The sequence below is a fragment of the Mustelus asterias genome, chromosome 14, assembly GCF_964213995.1.
Source record: "Mustelus asterias chromosome 14, sMusAst1.hap1.1, whole genome shotgun sequence".
Taxonomy (NCBI): Eukaryota; Metazoa; Chordata; class Chondrichthyes; order Carcharhiniformes; family Triakidae; genus Mustelus; species Mustelus asterias.
In genome coordinates, this window is record NC_135814.1 from 77,471,307 (window position 1) to 77,488,862 (window position 17,556).

The window sequence follows — 17,556 nt, forward strand, 5'->3', positions numbered from 1 at the left end:
GGAAAATCCCACCCTTGTTCATTACACACAAGGCCCTGAAATTATGCTGTGGGTTATTAGCATACACACACTAAGTAAGATGTTAATCTTAAATTCCTCTTTTTACTCTTTTAGCAGAAGTGTTAGCCCATTTAATAACATTGGTAACAGCTACCGTTTAGTCCTGAGCCTGCCGCTGCATTCATTCAGGTCGTGGCTCATCCACCCTCAACTCCATTTTTCTCACCTTAATTTACTTTGAGTTTTTAGTTTAATACTTGGACTAAAGTAGCAGAAGGTGAGGGATTCCAGATTTAAAGAGTTAATCATCCAAATGCCGGCTTCATCTGCAAATATCCAACAGCATCATTGTCAAGTTAGAGAAACATTTGTTGGTGTTGGTGACAGTATAGAAGAAACTGTAAATTCTTTATGGCCTACTGATTTTACAACTTCAAAATTGAATCACATAAGGCTGCAAGCCAAGCTTATAGAGAACAGCAATAGGCTATTATGTATCAGCCTGTATACAGGGTAGTAGGCCTCAGGTTTTATTATTGTGCAACCCTGAATATCATTATGTTATTCACACCCCATTTCATTATGACTTTTCCTGCTTAACTAGTGTGGTTAGCTCAGTCTCAGCTGCAGAAATCCACCTTTATGATTCCAGTAAAAGATCATTCACTTACAACACTGCCCGGCATGACTGAAATCCATACCTGCCTCTTTTGTTGGCATAAATCAAAATATTAATACTTAGTACAAAATAAAAGATACAACTGACTGAACCACACAGCAGCAAACACGCAAGTTCGTAAAATTGTGTGCGTTCTCATAGATGTATTTTGTGTTTGCTGATTTTGTTTGTTTTTTGGCAGTGGTGTCTTTTTTGTGAAAAATACAAACCCCAAAATATTTTCATAGCCACCTGGCAGGCAGCCATATTCAGAAAATCAGGATGTATTTAGAAAATAAATAGGAATTTTTAAAAGCAGAAAGTCACCCCCTCCTACCACCCCCCCCCCCCCCCCCCCCACCCTAGCAGAGTAGGGCACCTTATCAAAAAGACAAAACAATTCATCATAAAGTGGTTTGAGGATGCAACCTAATGAACCTTCATTTTACATTTCAGTGTACAGTCACAGAACTTTATAAAAACAACTTTGTCCCGAGTAGGTTCGAAGAGAATGTCCTTTTCAAACTTGCCCACAATGTTTCTTTATTTAACTTTTAGTGCAGGATTGAGTTGTGAAGCAAACTCTGAAGTGAGTTTAATCTTTCCCAATCTGTAAGACTCAAAAGTCTGTGAACGAAATCCATTCTGGTATTCTATGTCAAGGCAACATTAGTTCAGACCTGCAAATTCAATACTGCTGTACTCCGTACGTACTTAATGCATTACATAAAGCTGTACATAGAATTGACAATATTCTTTTATGTCGCATTAGCTGGTGTGCTTCACATTATTTCTGGTCTATCTCTGGAGGTTTGGCTTTGGTTTTGCTGAGGTTTTCCTCTCCACCCTCCATGGTGTATATCTCAGAGCCCTCCTCACTGTCATTCTCCTCGGGCTCTGTAAGCAGCTCTTCATCCTTATATTCAGCAACATCAACTGTGGTTCCTAAGTGCTCTTTTAATTTGCCATGATGCTTAACATGATAACGCTGGTTCTGAAAAAATTTAATAATTGTATGCTTGGGCAAATCCAGCTGGGCAGAAAGGGTCTGAATGGCCTCCTGGTCAGGATAGAGACCCACGTCATGGATGAAGCTCTGAAGAATGCCCAGCGCCTCCACAGAGATCTTAGTACGTGATCTGGGCTTTTTGGCACAGTTATCGTCAGCAGCTTGTTGCTGAGTGGCTTTGTCCTCTCTTGGGGGTGAACTGTCTTTCGCAGGCTGGGATTGTTGTCTGTGCATGGCCTAAATTATTGAAGAAACACAAAATTACTTTCTGACCCAATTCATGTTGATAATTATTTTTTGATCGGCACTTTGTTTTCTTCTTTTTAATTAGATTTGCTTGATTTTAATTGTAAAACAATCTTCTAAATACTTGTTTATATAGTAGGGCTTGCAATAAATCAATACTTCAGGATATTAATAATACCATACGGACAAGGTCAGTTGCAAAAGACATGTTAAATGTGATAGACTGGTTCATCTTCGGTGGTTTAGATATTAAATCAAGTTTGTGCAGACTGATGTTATGGCAGTGAAACTTATCCCTGGGTCTTAGCTAAATTTAATTCCCTTTCAGAAAATGTAATTATTTCTGGATTGCACCCTAATCTAATCCTCTGCCCCAACTCTTTCTCCATGCTACACAAGAGCAGCTCCATATGGTGTGGCCCATAGCACTGAACGTCCTTCTACAAAATTCAGAATGAAGTTTGATTTATAAGCATAATTGTGACACATTTCATGATATTCCTTTTACTTTCTCTGGCCTGTGCTCATTCTCATGCTGAAAAATGACGGTGATACCAGCATTAATTCTGGTAGAATTCTGGTCGCCACACTACCAGAAGAATGTTGAAGCAGTGGAAAGGGTGAACAAACTAGGATTGATTTTATTGGAGTGGAGGATGAGGGGTACCTGATAGAGGTTTACAAGATAATGACAGGCTGGGATAGATTGGATAGAGTCTTTTTCCCAGGATCAAAGGGTCAATTACTCGGGGGCATAGGTTGAAAGTGAGGGGGAAGATTCAAAGAGATGTAAAGGGCAAGTTTTCAACACAGAGGGTGGTGAATGCCTGGAACGTGCTGCCAGAGGAGGTGTGGAAGCAGATTCTTTAACAAAGTTCAAGAGGCATCTGGATAGATATATGAATAGGCAGGGAATAGAGGGACATGGACCACATAAAGGCAAGAAAATGTTAGATTAGAAAGGCATCTGTTTCAGAACAGACCTGGTGGGCCGAAGGGCCTGTTCCTGTGCTGTACTGTTCTTTGTTCTTAAAACTTGAGTTTCATCTTTACAATCTCACTTTGAAGAATTAGTTCAGAGATATTTGCCATGCCCAAAGGTGGGAATGACTTATGCTGAAGAGAAGCAGAAATACATAAATAGAGGAGAATCATGTCATCCATTAAGACAGAAAAAGGTTTCTTAATGCCTTTCATTTCTCCTGCAGGTATTGGACATATTCCATGGAATATTACTGCCTGTGACAGTGACCTTGTGTGAACTTTGAGAATGAGTATTGGCGGCCAACTTAATGATCAAATCTCAGCCCAACTCGTCAACCAACTTGCACATAGATGCTGGTTTCCAACAGGAGTTGCTGAATAGTGATAAACATCAACTTGCTTGTATAGAGTCCCTTTGAGATGGCAAAACAGCCCAAAGCATTTCAGAAAAGGTGTTCTCAAATGTCACTTAAGATAGGTGATCAAAATCTCGGTCATGAGGTGGGATTTTAAGAAGCATTTTAGGGAAAGAGAGGATGGGAGAGGTATGGATAGGTTCAAGGAGGGCACTCCAGAGCTTGAGCCTCGACAACTGACAGCACAAATGTCTATGGTCAATGAGATGCACAAGAGACCAGAATTAAAAGAGCGCAGAGATTTCAGAGGGTTGTGGGGCTGGAGGAGGTCACAGAGATGGAGAAGATCATGAACGCTGGTCAATATTTCATTGGCCTGATCCAAGGTAACGAGGCTGATTGTGATACTTCTACCACTATGTAGGTTAACATCAATTAATTCAGTGCAGAGCAGAAATTAATTCCAGGATCTTCCTTCAGGGAACTAAAAACTGTGTTTAAAAATCACAAGTCTTCGAATTAAAGGCCATGCCAGAGCATACTAGCAAAACTTAGTACAAGATGTTTCTATCAGAATTACTGTCAAAAGGATTTGAATATTCCTTGGCAATGGCAGCTTTGGTTCATTAACATGTCTTTGCTGTGGAAAAACTGTGGGATTTGATCAGCTTTTAGAAATACATTTGTCTCTCAGCTTTATTACCTTCATGTATAATGTCATAGAGTCATAGAGGTTTACAGCATGGAAACAGGCCCTTCAGCCCAAGTTGTCCATGCCGCCTTTTGTTTATAACCACTAAGCTAGTCCCAGTTGCCCGCGTTTGGCCCATATCCCTCTATACCCATCTTACCCATGTAAATGTCTGACACTTTTTAAAAGACAAAATTGTACCCACCTCTACCACTACCTCTGGAAGCTTGTTCCAGACACTCACCACCCTCTGTGTGGAAGAATTGCCCCTCCGGATCCTTTTGTATCTCTCCCCTCTCACCTTAAATCTATGCCCTCTAGTTTTAGACTCCTCTATCTTTGACTATCTAGCTGATCTATGCACCTCATTATTTTATAGACCTCCATAAGATCACCCCCTCAGCTTCTTGCGCTCCAGAAAAAAAAGTCCCAGTCTATCCAGCCTCTCCTTCTAACTCAAACCATCAAGTTCCAATAGCATCCGAGTAATTTTTTTCTGCACTCTTTCTAGTTTAATAATATCCTTTCTATAATAGAGTGACATGAACTGTACACAGTATTCCAAGTGTGGCCTTACCAATGTCTTGTACAACTTCAACAAGAGATCCCAACTCCTGTATTCAATGTTCTGACCAATGAAACCAAGTATGCCAAATGCCTTCTTCGTCACTCTGTCCACCTGTGACTCCACTTTCAAGGAGCTATGAACCTGTAACCCGAGATCTCTTTGTTCTATAACACTCCCCAACGCCCTACCATTAGCTGAGTAAGTCCTGCCCTGGTTCAATCTACCAAAATGCATCACGTCGCATTTATCTAAATTAAACTCCATCTGCCATTTGTCAGCCCAGTGGCCCAATTGATCAAGATCCAGTTGCAATCCTCGATAACCTTCTTCACTGTCCACTATGCCACCAATCTTGGTGTCAACTGCAAACTTACTAACCATGCCTCCTAAATTCTAATCCAAATTATTAATATAAATGACAAATAACAGTGGACCCAGCACCGATCCCTGAGGCACACTGCTGGCCTCCAGTTTGAAAAACAACCCTCTACAACCACACTCTGTCTTCTGTCATCCAGCCAATTCTGTATCCATTTGGCTACCTCACGCTGGATCCCGTGAGATTTAACCTTATGCAACAACCTTACAAAGAACAAAGAACAATACAGCACAGGAACAGGCCCTTCAGCTCTCCAAGCCCGCGCCGCTCCCTGGTCCAAACTAGACCATTCTTTTGTATCCTTCCATTCCCACTACGTTCATGTGGCTATCTAGATAATTCTTAAACGTTCCCAGTGTGTCTGCCTCCACCACCTTGCCCGGCAGCGCATTCCAGGCCCCCACCACCCTCTGTGTAAAATATGTCCTTCTGATATAGAACATAGAACAGTACAGCACAGAACAGGCCCTTCGGCCCACGATGTTGTGCCGAGCTTTATCTGAAACCAAGATCAAGCTATCCCACTCCCTATCATCCTGGTGTGCTCCATGTGCCTATCCAATAACCGCTTAAATGTTTCTAAAGTGTCTGACTCCACTATCACTGCAGGCAGTCCATTCCACACCCCAACCACTCTCTGCGTAAAGAACCTACCTCTGACAGTTTTTTTTTAACTGGTCGGTGCAACATCGTGGGCCGAAGGGCCTGTTCTGCGCTGTAATGTTCTATGTTCTATGTTCTATGATATCCGTCCTGTATCTCCCACCACGAACCCTATAGTTATGCCCCCTTGTAATAGCTCCATCCACCCGAGGAAATAGTCTTTGAACGTTCACTCTATCTATCCCCTTCATCATTTTATACACCTCTATTAAGTCTCCCCTCAGCCTCCTCCGCTCCAGAGAGAACAGCCCTAGCTCCCTCAACCTTTCCTCATATGACCTACCCTCCAAACCAGGCAGCATCCTGGTACATCTCCTCTGCACTCTTTCCAGCGCTTCCACATCCTTCTTATAGTGAGGTGACCAGAACTGCACACAATATTCCAAATGTGGTCTCACCAAGGTCCTGTACAGTTGCAGCATAACCCCACGGCTCTTAAACTCCAACCCCCTGTTAATAAAAGCTAACACACTATAGGCCTTCTTCACAGCTCTATCCACTTGACTGGCAACCTTTAGAGATCTGTGGATATGGACCCCAAGATCTCTCTGTTCCTCCACAGTCTTCAGAACCCTACCTTTGACCCTGTAATCCACATTTAAATTTGTCCTACCAAAATGAATCACCTCACATTTATCAGGGTTAAACTCCATTTGCCATTTTTCAGCCCAGCTTTGCATCCTATCTATGTCTCTTTGCAGCCTACAACAGCCCTCCACCTCATCCACTACTCCACCAATCTTGGTGTCATCAGCAAATTTACTGATCCACCCTTCAGCCCCCTCCTCTAAGTCATTAATAAAAATCACAAAGAGCAGAGGACCAAGCACTGATCCCTGCAGCACACCGCTAGCAACCTGCCTCCAATCCGAAAATTTTCCATCGACCACCACCCTCTGTCTTCGGTCAGACAGCCAGTTACCTATCCAATCGGCCAACTTTCCCTCTATCCCACACCTCCTCACTTTCATCATAAGCCGACCATGGGGTTATCGGTGTTAAACCTCCCCCCCGTCACCTTGAACCTATGACCCCTCATGAATGTCACCGCCGACCTGGGAAAAAGCTTCCCACCGTTCACCCTATCTATGCCTTTCATAATTTTATACACCTCTATTAGGTCACCCCTCATCCTCCGTCTTTCCAGTGAGAACAACCCCAGTTTACCCAATCTCTCCTCATAACTAAGCCCTTCCATACCAGGCAACATCCTGGTAAACCTCCTCTGCACTCTCTCTAAAGCCTCCACGTCCTTCTGGTAGTGTGGCGACCAGAACTGGACGCAGTATTCCAAATGCGGCCGAACCAACGTTCTATACAACTGCAACATCAGACCCCAACCTTTATATTCTATGCCCCGTCCTATAAAGGCAAGCATGCCATATGCCTTCTTCACTACCTTCTCCACCTGTGACGTCACCTTCAAGGATCTGTGGACTTGCACACCCAGGTCCCTCTGCGTATCTACACCCTTTATGGTTCTGCCATTTATCGTATAGCTCCCCCCTACGTTAGTTCTACCAAAATGCATCACTTCGCATTTATCTGGATTGAACTCCATCTGCCATTTGTTTGCCCAAATTTCCAGCCTATCTATATCCTTCTGTAGCCTCTGACAATGTTCCTCACTATCTGCAAGTCCAGCCATTTTCGTGTTGTCCGCAAACTTACTGGTCACCCCAGTTACACCTTCTTCCAGATCGTTTATATAAATCACAAACAGCAGAGGTTCCAATACAGAGCCCTGCGGAACACCACTAGTCACAGGCATCCAGCCGGAAAAAGACTCTTCCACTACCACCCTCTGTCTCTGTGACCAAGCCAATTCTCCACCCATCTAGCCACCTCCCCCTTTATCCCATGAGATCCAACCTTTTGCACCAACCTACCATGAGGGACTTTGTCAAACGCTTTACTAAAGTCCATATAGACGACATCCACGGCCCTTCCCTCATCAACCATTCTAGTCACTTCTTCAAAAAACTCCACCAGGTTAGTGAGGCAGGACCTCCCTCTCACAAGACCATGCTGACTATCGTTAATGAGTTAATTCCTTTCTAAATGCGCATACATCCTATCTCTAAGAATCCTCTCCAACAACTTCCCTACCACGGACGTCAAGCTCACCGGCCTATATTTTCCCGGGTTATCCTTCCTACCCTTCTTAAATAACGGGACCACATTAGCTATCCTCCAATCCTCTGGGACCTCACCTGCGTCCAGTGACGAGACAAAGATTTGCATCAGAGGCCCAGCGATTTCATCTCTCGTCTCTCTGAGCAGCCTTGGATAGATTCCATCAGGCCCTGGGGATTTGTCAGTCTTTATATTCCCTACAAAATCTAACACTTCCTCCTTTGTAATGGAGATTTTCTCTAACGGGTCAACACTCCCCTCCAAGACACTCCCAGTCAACACATCCCTCTCCTTTGTGAATACCGACGCAAAGTATTCATTTAGGATCTCACCTACTTCTTTGGGCTCTGAGCATAATTCCCCACTTTTGTCCCTGAGAGGTCCGATTTTTTCCCTGACAACCCTTTTGTTTCTAACGTATGAATAAAATGCCTTGGGATTCTCCTTAATCCTGTCTGCCAGGGACATTTCGTGACCCCTTTTTGTCCTTCTAATTCCTCGTTTGAGTTCTTTCCTACTTCCTTTGTATTCCTCCAGAGCTCCCTCCGTTTTTAGCTGCCTGGACCTAACGTACGCCTCTCTTTTCTTTTTGACCAATCCCTCAATTTCCCTGGTTATCCACGGTTCTCGAATCCTACCCTTCCTATCCTTCTTTTTTACAGGCACATGCCTGTCCTGCAGCCCTAACAACTGTTCCTTAAAAGACTCCCACATGCCAGATGTGGATTTACCCTCAAACAGCCTCTCCCAATCAACAGCTGCCAATTTCTGCCTAATCCCACTAAAGTTAGCCTTCCCCCAATCCAACACCTTACCCTTGGGACACCACTCATCCTTTTCCATCGCTATCCTAAAGCGAACAGAATTGTGGTCACTATTTGCCACATGTTCCCCTACCGAAACTTTGAAGACCTGACCGGGCTCATTCCCCAGTACTAGGTCCAGTATAGCCCCCTCTCTAGTCGGGCTATCTACATATTGTTCCAAAGAACCTTCCTGTACGCATTTTACAAATTCCTCCCCATTCAGACTCCCAGCCCTACGCGATTTCCAGTCTATACCAGGGAAATTGAAGTCTCCCACTACAACAACCCTATTTTTCCTGCACCTATCCATTATCTCCTGACATATCCGTTCTTCCACTTCCCTTGGGTTGTTGGGGGGCCTGTAGTATACCCCCAACATAGTGACTGCGCCCTTCCTGTTTCTGAGCTCCACCCACAGTGACTCGTTACACGACCCCTCTGAATTGTCCTCCCTCTGCACCGCTGTAATATGCTCTCCAACTAATACTGCTACTCCCCCACCTCTTTTGGCCCCTCCTCTGTCTCGCCTAAAACACTTGTACGTCGGAATATTCCATGCGGTACCTTGTCAAAGGCCTTGCTGAAGTCCATGTAGACAACATCAACTGCACTGCCCTCATCGGCCTTCTTGGTTACCTTTTCAAAAAACTCAATCAAATGTCACTGGACTAGAGGTCGAGGCTAACGCTCTGGGGATGCAGGTTCAAATCCCACCACAGCAGCTGGTGGAATTTAAATGCAATTAATAAATCTGGAATTAAAAATTAGTCTCAGTAATGGTGACTATCATTGATTTGCATAAAGTTCCATCTCATTCACTATTTTTCTTTCGGGAAGGAAATCATAGAATTATACAGTGCAGAATCATAGGTGCTCTTTCCTCGAGTAGAAAAGTCAAGTACTAGGCGACATAGGTTTAAGGTGCATGGGGAAAAGTTTAGAGGAGATGTGCAAGGCAACTTTTTCACAGAGGGTGGTGAATGCCTGGAATTCCCTTGTGTGCAGAAGAAGGCCATTCGGCCCATCAAATCTGCACCGACTCATAACCCACATATTTACCACGCTCATTCCCACCTTTGGATTGAATAAACTGGGATTGTTCTCCCTGGAAAGATGAAGGCTGAGGGGCAACCCGATAGAAGTTTACAAAATTAGGAGAGGTATATAGATAGGGTGAACAGTGTAAGCTTTTTTCCCAGGGCAGAAATGACAATTACAAGGAGGCACAAGTTCAAGATAAGGGGGGAAAGGTTCAGTGGAGATGTGCGGGGGAAGTCTTTTTTACACAGAGGGTGGTGGGGGCCTGGAATGCACTGTCATGTGAAGTGGTTGAGGTAGTTACATTAGCCCCATTTGAGACTTATCTCAGTAGGCATATGAACAAATGGGGAATAGAGTAAAATAGAGTAATGGGGAATTTGTAAAATGCGTACAGGAAGGTTCTTTGGAACAATATGTAGATAGCCCGACTAGAGAGGGGGCTATACTGGACATAGTACTGGGGAATGAGCCCGGTCAGGTCTTCAAAGTTTCGGTAGGGGAACATGTGGCAAATAGTGACCACAATTCTGTTCGCTTTAGGATAGCGATGGAAAAGGATGAGTGGTGTCCCAAGGGTAAATAGCAGAGGTCCCAGTACAGAGCCCTGCAGAACACCACTGGTCACAGACCTCCAGCCGGAAAAAGACCCTTCGACCACTACCCTCTGTCTCCTATGGCCAAGCCAGTTCTCCACCCATCCAGCCACTTCTCCTTGTATCCCATGAGCCTTAACCTTCTTAACCAACCTGCCATGTGGGACTTTGTCAAATGCCTTACTGAAATCCATATAGACGACATCCACGGCCCTTCCTTCATCAACCGTTTTTGTCACTTCCTCAAAAAACTCCACCAAATTTGTAAGGCACGACCTCCCTCTTACAAAACCATGCTGTCTGTCACTAATGAGATTGTTCCGTTCTAAATGCACACACATCCTGTCTCTAAGAATCCTCTCCAACAACTTCCCTACCACGGACGTCAAGCTCACCGGCCTATAATTTCCCGGGTTATCCCTGCTACCCTTCTTAAACAACGGGACCACATTCGCTATCCCTGCTACCCTTCTTAAACAACGGGACCACATTCGCTATCCTCCAATCCTCAGGGACCTCACCCATGTCCAAAGAAGCGACAAAGATTTCCGTCAGAGGCCCAGCAATTTCATCTCTCGTCTCCCTGAGCAGTCGAGGATAGATGCCATCAGGCCCTGGGGCTTTGTCAGTTTTAATGTTCCCTAAAAAACCTAACACTTCCTCTCTTGTAATGGAGATTTTCTCTAACGGGTCAACACCTCCCTCCGAGACACTCCCGGTTAACACGCCTCTCTCCTTCGTGAATACCGATGCAAAGTATTCATTTAGGATCTCCCCTATTCCCTTGGGTTCTAAGCATAATTCCCCTCCTTTGTCCCTGAGAGGTCCGATTTTCTCCCTGACAACTCTTTTGTTCCTAACGTATGAATAGAATGCCTTAGGATTCTCCTTAATCCTGCCTGCCAAAAACATCTCGTGACGTCTTTTTGCCCTTCTAACTCCCCGTTTGAGTTCTTTCCTACTCTCTCTGTATTCCTCCAGGGCTCCATCTGTTTTCAGTTGCCTGGACTTAACGTACGCCTCCCTTTTCATTTTAATCAGATCCTCAATTTCCCTGGTTATCCATGGCTCTCGAATCCTACCTTTCCTATCTTTCCTTTTTACAGGCACATGCCTATCCTGCAGCCTTATCAATAGTTCCTTAAAAGACTCCCACATGCCAGACGCGGACTTACCCTCGAACATCCTCTCCCAATCAACATCCACCAATTCCTGCCTAATCCGGCTATAGTTAGCCTTCCCCCAATTTAGCACCCTGCCCGTAGGACAGCACTCATCCTTGTCCATTACTATCCTAAAGTTAACAGAGTTGTGGTCACTATTTGCCACATGTTCCCCTACCGAAACTTTGACGACCTGACCGGGCTCATTTCCCAGAACTAGGTCCAGTATAGCCCCCTCTCTAGTTGGGCTATCTACATACTGTTCCAAAGAACCTTCCAGTACGCATTTTACAAATTCCTCCCCGTCCGGACCCCCAACTCTAAGCACTTTCCAGTCTGTGACAGGGAAATTAAAGTCCCCCACGACAACAACCCTATTTTTTCTGCACCAACCAGAATCTCCTGACATATCCTTTCCTCCACTTCCCGTGGGCTGTTGGGTGGTCTGTAGTACACCCCCAGCATAGTGACTGCACCCTTCCTGTTTCTGAGTTCCACCCACAGCGACTCAGTACATGACCCCTCTAAGTTGTCTACCCTCTGCACCGCGGTAATATGCTCCTTAACTAATATCGCTACTCCCCCACCTTTTTTAGCCCCTCCTCTGTCTCGCCTAAAACACTTATACCCCGGAATATTCAGCTGCCAGTCCTGTCCTTCTTTTAACCAAGTTTCCGTCACCGCAACCACATCCAAATTCCACATAAGCATTAAGGCCCTAAGTTCGTCTGTTTGACCCGTTACGCTCCTCGCATTGAAGCAGATGCACTCCAGACCTCCAGGCCCACTCAGGTCATCCTCCTCCAGAGTGCTCCTCTTCTTAGCTAGCCTTGCCCTGGCCCCCAGCTCAGCCCCAGCCTCAGTATTTACTGACCTACTGTTTTGTTCCCCACCCCCCTGCCACACTAGTTTAAATCCTGCCGAAACACTCCAGCAAAACTCCCAGCCAGGATATTTGCTCCCTTCCAGATGAGGTGTAACCCATCCCTTCTGTACAGTTGCCATCCTGACTTGAAGATTTCCCAGTTATCTATGAATTTAAAACCCTCCCTCTTGCACCAGTCCTTTAGCCATGCGTTCAACTGTAGAATCTCCCTGTTCCGAGCCTCACTTGCACTAGACACCGGGAGCAGTCCAGAGATTGCTACCCTGGAGGCCTTACTTTTTAGCCTAGCACCCAACGTCCTGAATTTCTCTCGTATGACGCCCCTGCTCTTCCTACCTACATCGTTTTCACCAATGTGTACAATCACATCCGTTTGACTACCTTCCTTTTTAAATATGCTTCCTACCCTCTCGGAGACATCCAGTACCCCGGCACCAGGGAGGCAGACTACCATCCTGGATTCTCGTTCACTCCCACAGAACCGCCTGTCCGTGCCTCTAACCATTGCGTCCCCCACAACTATCGCTCTCCTAAACCCCTTCTTTCCCTTCCGGACCCCTGAGCCTGTCTCCGTGGAGGCGATCTGGTCCTCGTGGCTTACCCCTGGAGGGTCATCCCCCTCCACAGAATCCAAAACAATATACCTATTGTGGAGGGGGACAACCACAGGGGATTCCTCCACAGACTGCTCACTCCCTTCCCTTCTCCCATCTGTTGCCCATCCCTTTCTTTTATGGGAGACTGCCACTGGGGTACTTTCTGGCACATCACCCTTCTGACTATTACCCCTCCTAACTGTGACCCACGTGTCTTCCTTCCGAGACCCTGGTGTCACTACCTGACTATAACTTTTATCTATTAATCTCTCAGTCGTTTTAAGCGGATGAAGACATGAATGTGAGGAATATTGAAAGTGGATCAAAATGGAACCCTGTCTTATCAAGTGGATGTAGGAGGAAGGATTGTCTGGAAAAACGTAGACCATTTGAGAGAACAAGAGTTGCCCCAGCAGCCAGTACTGCCATCTGAAGCTATATTGCCATCTGGGAATATTGTTGACTATCCAAGCACTGAAGAACCTGGCCATACTGTGTCAGACACAACCAACATCTCCATGGAAACAGATGGAACTGAACTGCCTGTGCCTGAAGAGGCATTTGTCATTGTGGTTTTGGCTGACAGTAATCTTGTGGAAGCATCCCAGACAGAGGAGTTATGCCACTCCACAAGGATTCCGAAATTCCCTGAAAGACTTATAATTGACTAATTTCATTTACTAAATGTTTAATTATCATGGCTCTGAAAATTGAGTACTCACATTTGTATAAAAGAACTTAAAGAGGGGTGGATGTAGTGATTGTCCCTTTAAAGATCTAGCTGCAGAGTAAGGGTCACATGACCCAGGGAGCCAATCAGGGAGCTGGATGAAGAGGATCAGCCTGGCGAGCTCAGGTTTCTGCTGCAGAACTTTCTCGGAAGCTGACTGACAGCCATGAACATTATAGTTATATGTAAATAAACGTTGCAGTCGTTATTTACCTAACTGGTGAACAGAAATTATTACAGAGGGATAGCTGTTTGTTCTTGTTTTCTCTCACTGTGCAACTGATGTTCACAAATAGGTGGTCCGGGACCTCAGTTAAAAAGGAGCAAAGAGGGAGATTGCGATGTCCTGCAAATCAGATTGTTTGACCTTTGTTTCAGAATTATAATGGAATTCAAATAAAAGCTAAAGGAGTTTTCTTTAAGGTGCTGCATTTTGAAATAAGTAGGAGTTTCATAATTTAGACTTCTGATTGCAGCCAAATTTGCTGGAAGTTTTCCAATAAAACGTGGTTTTTTTTGAAACCCAACGGTGACAGAAGTGAAGCAAACAACTCAAAGGAGACAAAGGGACGCCTGCTTCATCTTCAAGTAATCAACAAAATAAAATGGGCGTTGACAAATTAATAGAATAACTGTATATAAAACTGTAGGAATCATTGCAAGATCAGATTTATCCAAATTATAGAGAAAAGGTGTTGTAAAATTGAAGACAAAAGAATTTATTCCTGATGCAGACTGTTTTTAATTTCTTAAGCACAGTTGCTATATTCTGGGTGATATTTTCCATGCATTTTATTAGTACTTAAGTCATGGGTGTGGTAATAATTAAGAAATTATTTATAAAATATGGGAGACATCAAGGCAAATGATGGGTTGAAGACCCAGCAGCAGACATCAGATGCTAAATCCATTTGGTAAAAATGAAATGCAACTCTATAAATAATGTTTCAGGAGTGCACTGATTTAAAAAGATAAGAGAGAAAACAAAGAGGATAAAGGGGATAATGTTCTAAACACCACAATTAAAAGCAGCTGGTAGCCATGTGTGAAATACATGCCTGCAGGAAAGGAAGTAAGATATTGAATGATCATGTTCAGGAAAGTTGTACTATGTACTGGTGTTGTGATAGTGATCAGGATTACTTTCCGTGGAAATTCATGGGATTTTGTATATTAAATGAGGAAAGGTCACAGGTTGGTTTCCAGTTTGATTTGCAGGTGGGATATTTTAGTCCAAGGTGGTGATTTAAAAATGCTGAACATTGAAATCTAAATTAGATTCAGATGATATCTTACTTTAAACATAATGGGGGAAGAATCTCAAAACACTTTCAATATGACTCCCACATAACTCAACCTCATGTGTTCCTTGCCACGTGTGTGGTCTGGTCGCTAGTGGTGGTTTACGATTGGTACAATTTGATTTTTACCAGTCACATGACTTAAACCACTTGACATTCATTTATGGTTCAATTAGAATCTAAAAGACCCAATTATGTTTAATTTGTTTTAATGCATCTCAAGTAAATGGAATATATTTCAACATGGGATAGTTTTTGAATTAAGCTAAAGCCCTCATAATCCTGGTCAACTGTGTTGTGACTTTTGCATCAATTGCATTTTATGTAGATGTAGGTAATGTTTAATATGTTTCTTAGGTTAGGCATTAGCAGAGAATTTGTTAAGGTAAAGGCAAAATTGCCATCGTTGCAGATGACCATAGGCTGCACTCCCCCTCAAAGGGTAGTGATTTAACCTGAGGGTTACCACACCTCAGGGAAGGGGTAAGACTGAGAGGTGGACCTTCAAGAATAACCTCAGCCAGTACGGGATTTGAACCCATGCTTTTGACAGCGCTTTGCATCATGAATCAGCCATCCAGCCAACTAAGCAAACCAAATTTGTTAAATTTGTTCATTCAACTTTATCTTTCATTCCATCAGTTTTGAAATGTGTTTTTGCAATGGCAGCTGCCAGAACTTTGAGCTAAGAATAGCACAAGGGCACCCAAGTTATTGGCGAATGATGGGACCAACAGCCTATCTTCTTGATCAATGAGATTCATGGATACAGAGGAAAAAACAAGCTGAATTCCAGTCACTTCAGGTTTAGTCCAAAGATGTGCGGGTTAGGTTGATTGGCCAAGCTAAAATTGCCCTTAGTGTCCTGGGATGCGTAGGTTAGAGGGATTAGTGGGTAAATATATGGGGGTAGGGCCTGGGTGGGATTTGGTCGGTGCAGACTCGATGGGCCGAATGGCCTCTTTCTGTGCTGTAGGGATTCTAAGATTCTAAGCAGGAAGGGTAAGAAAGACTGGATTATGAGAGAAAGGAAAAGGATGAAATAAATACAAGAAACATTTTAAATTTTAAAAATCGCCAACAACAAATTAATAGCTGTAGAAATGAGACTCCCTGGTGCAAATTGTTTCTTTTTGTGACTCTCATAATTAAAAACTACTTACACAGTTAAATAATAGCCCTAACTTCCTGTGGCTGGTTTCATCGGTAACTAAGGTAAAAATGCATCAATTTCTCGAGAATCACAGGAGGTTGCTGGGGAGCTGCCATTATTGAGACACGAACAATAGGAAGGTGGAAATTGTCCAGCAACTTACGTCGGTTCACAATTCACACAGTTTCTCTTCCTCACCACAAGTTGCTAGATGGTTTACACATTAAATGTGAACTTGTTTTATTTTGGCAGAAGGTTCTGAACTAATCTCTGTCGGATTTCTATCTATTATCTGGTAACTGAAATTGAGTGAGAATGATAATGAATACCAAGGAGCTTCAATCCTTCAAATTTCAGAATTTTTTTTCTCAGACTGCTCACTCCTGGTCAAATTGATTGGCATCCTGATTTTATGTTGCATTTGGAAGCGGTTTAGTTCCGTGGTTTGAGATACAGACAATTTGTAAAGCTTTGAAATACTATCTGATCTTTTTCTCTGCAAATTAATGACTGGTGTACAGGATCCAATGGACAATAATTAATTCGAGCATGAGTGTGTGCATGATAAGCCCTGGAGGCCTCCCAGTGGCAGGTTCCCGGGGGAATGGACTGGACTCTCTTTTATGGCTGCTTCTTAGCATACGAAGAGACCATATCCCAACCCACCACTGCAGCAATGGCTGTCCCCATGGCTACAAGAGTGCCACTGGAAACTCGCAAAATTGTCAGGGCCTCCCTACTTGGCCCTGGCTCAAGGAAAGCTTATTTTGTCTTTGAGAGCGCCTCATGGTAGAGACAGCCTCTCCCATCACCCTGCAGCCTCAGCAGTGGCTTCCTCTAAAGGTGGCGCAGCCAAACTGCAGCTTTCTGATAAGCTGGCAACTCTGGGAGGTGGGCCACTCTAACCAATGGGACAGCAGTGGCCTCTTCACTGACTGCAGCCAGTGAAATGCTACTCCCGTCACTGGCTGGTAGGAGATTGGCTGTTGCTTTCAGCCCTGATGGCAGGACTTCTTTCCTGGTGTGAAAATTCAGCCCTCTATGTCTGTGTATTTGTATGTAAATGCATGTGCTCTTTTGTCTACCTATATGTCTGGATATATGTATATACGGGTAGCTTTGGCAACACAATTTTATCATCTTCATTTTGTGCTAAGTGAAGGTGGTAACTTGTCCCTTCCCAGATGTTCACAAAACGGCTGGTTCAATGTTAATTCGAGTTGTGCCTTGGTTAAAGAGACCCCTCCCCTCCCCACCTCCTGCTAAAGGGACCCCTCCTCTCCTCACCTCCTGATACAGATACTTCTTTCACCTCACCTTCTGCAATAATAGACAAAGTGAGTACATTGAGGATACGTAATGAAAAGAGATTGGATACAGACACATTCCACCAGCAACAGTACCTGGATAACTCAAATGCTACTTAAACAAGTTAGCTGGGTCTGACTTTGTCAGAGGTATAGCAATCATAGAATGATACAGCATGGATACAGATGTTGTGGTGATTGTGCATTGCACTGATTATCACCAATTTTTTTTACACATCGAAGAAAATAAGATACAAGGATAAATTAGGGGGTAAATTTGGTGGAATTGT

At 43.9% G+C, this 17,556-nt stretch overlaps 1 protein-coding gene across 1 annotated transcript in view; it reads right to left on the reverse strand.

Annotated features, from left to right (window-relative positions):
- Positions 1-1,445: 1,445 nt before the first annotated feature.
- satb2 (SATB homeobox 2) overlaps positions 1,446-17,556 on the reverse strand; it is a 302,889-nt gene continuing 286,778 nt past the window's right edge. The window contains 1 exon segment of the mRNA XM_078229234.1: positions 1,446-1,904. Within this exon segment, the coding sequence (XP_078085360.1) occupies positions 1,446-1,904 (459 nt within the window).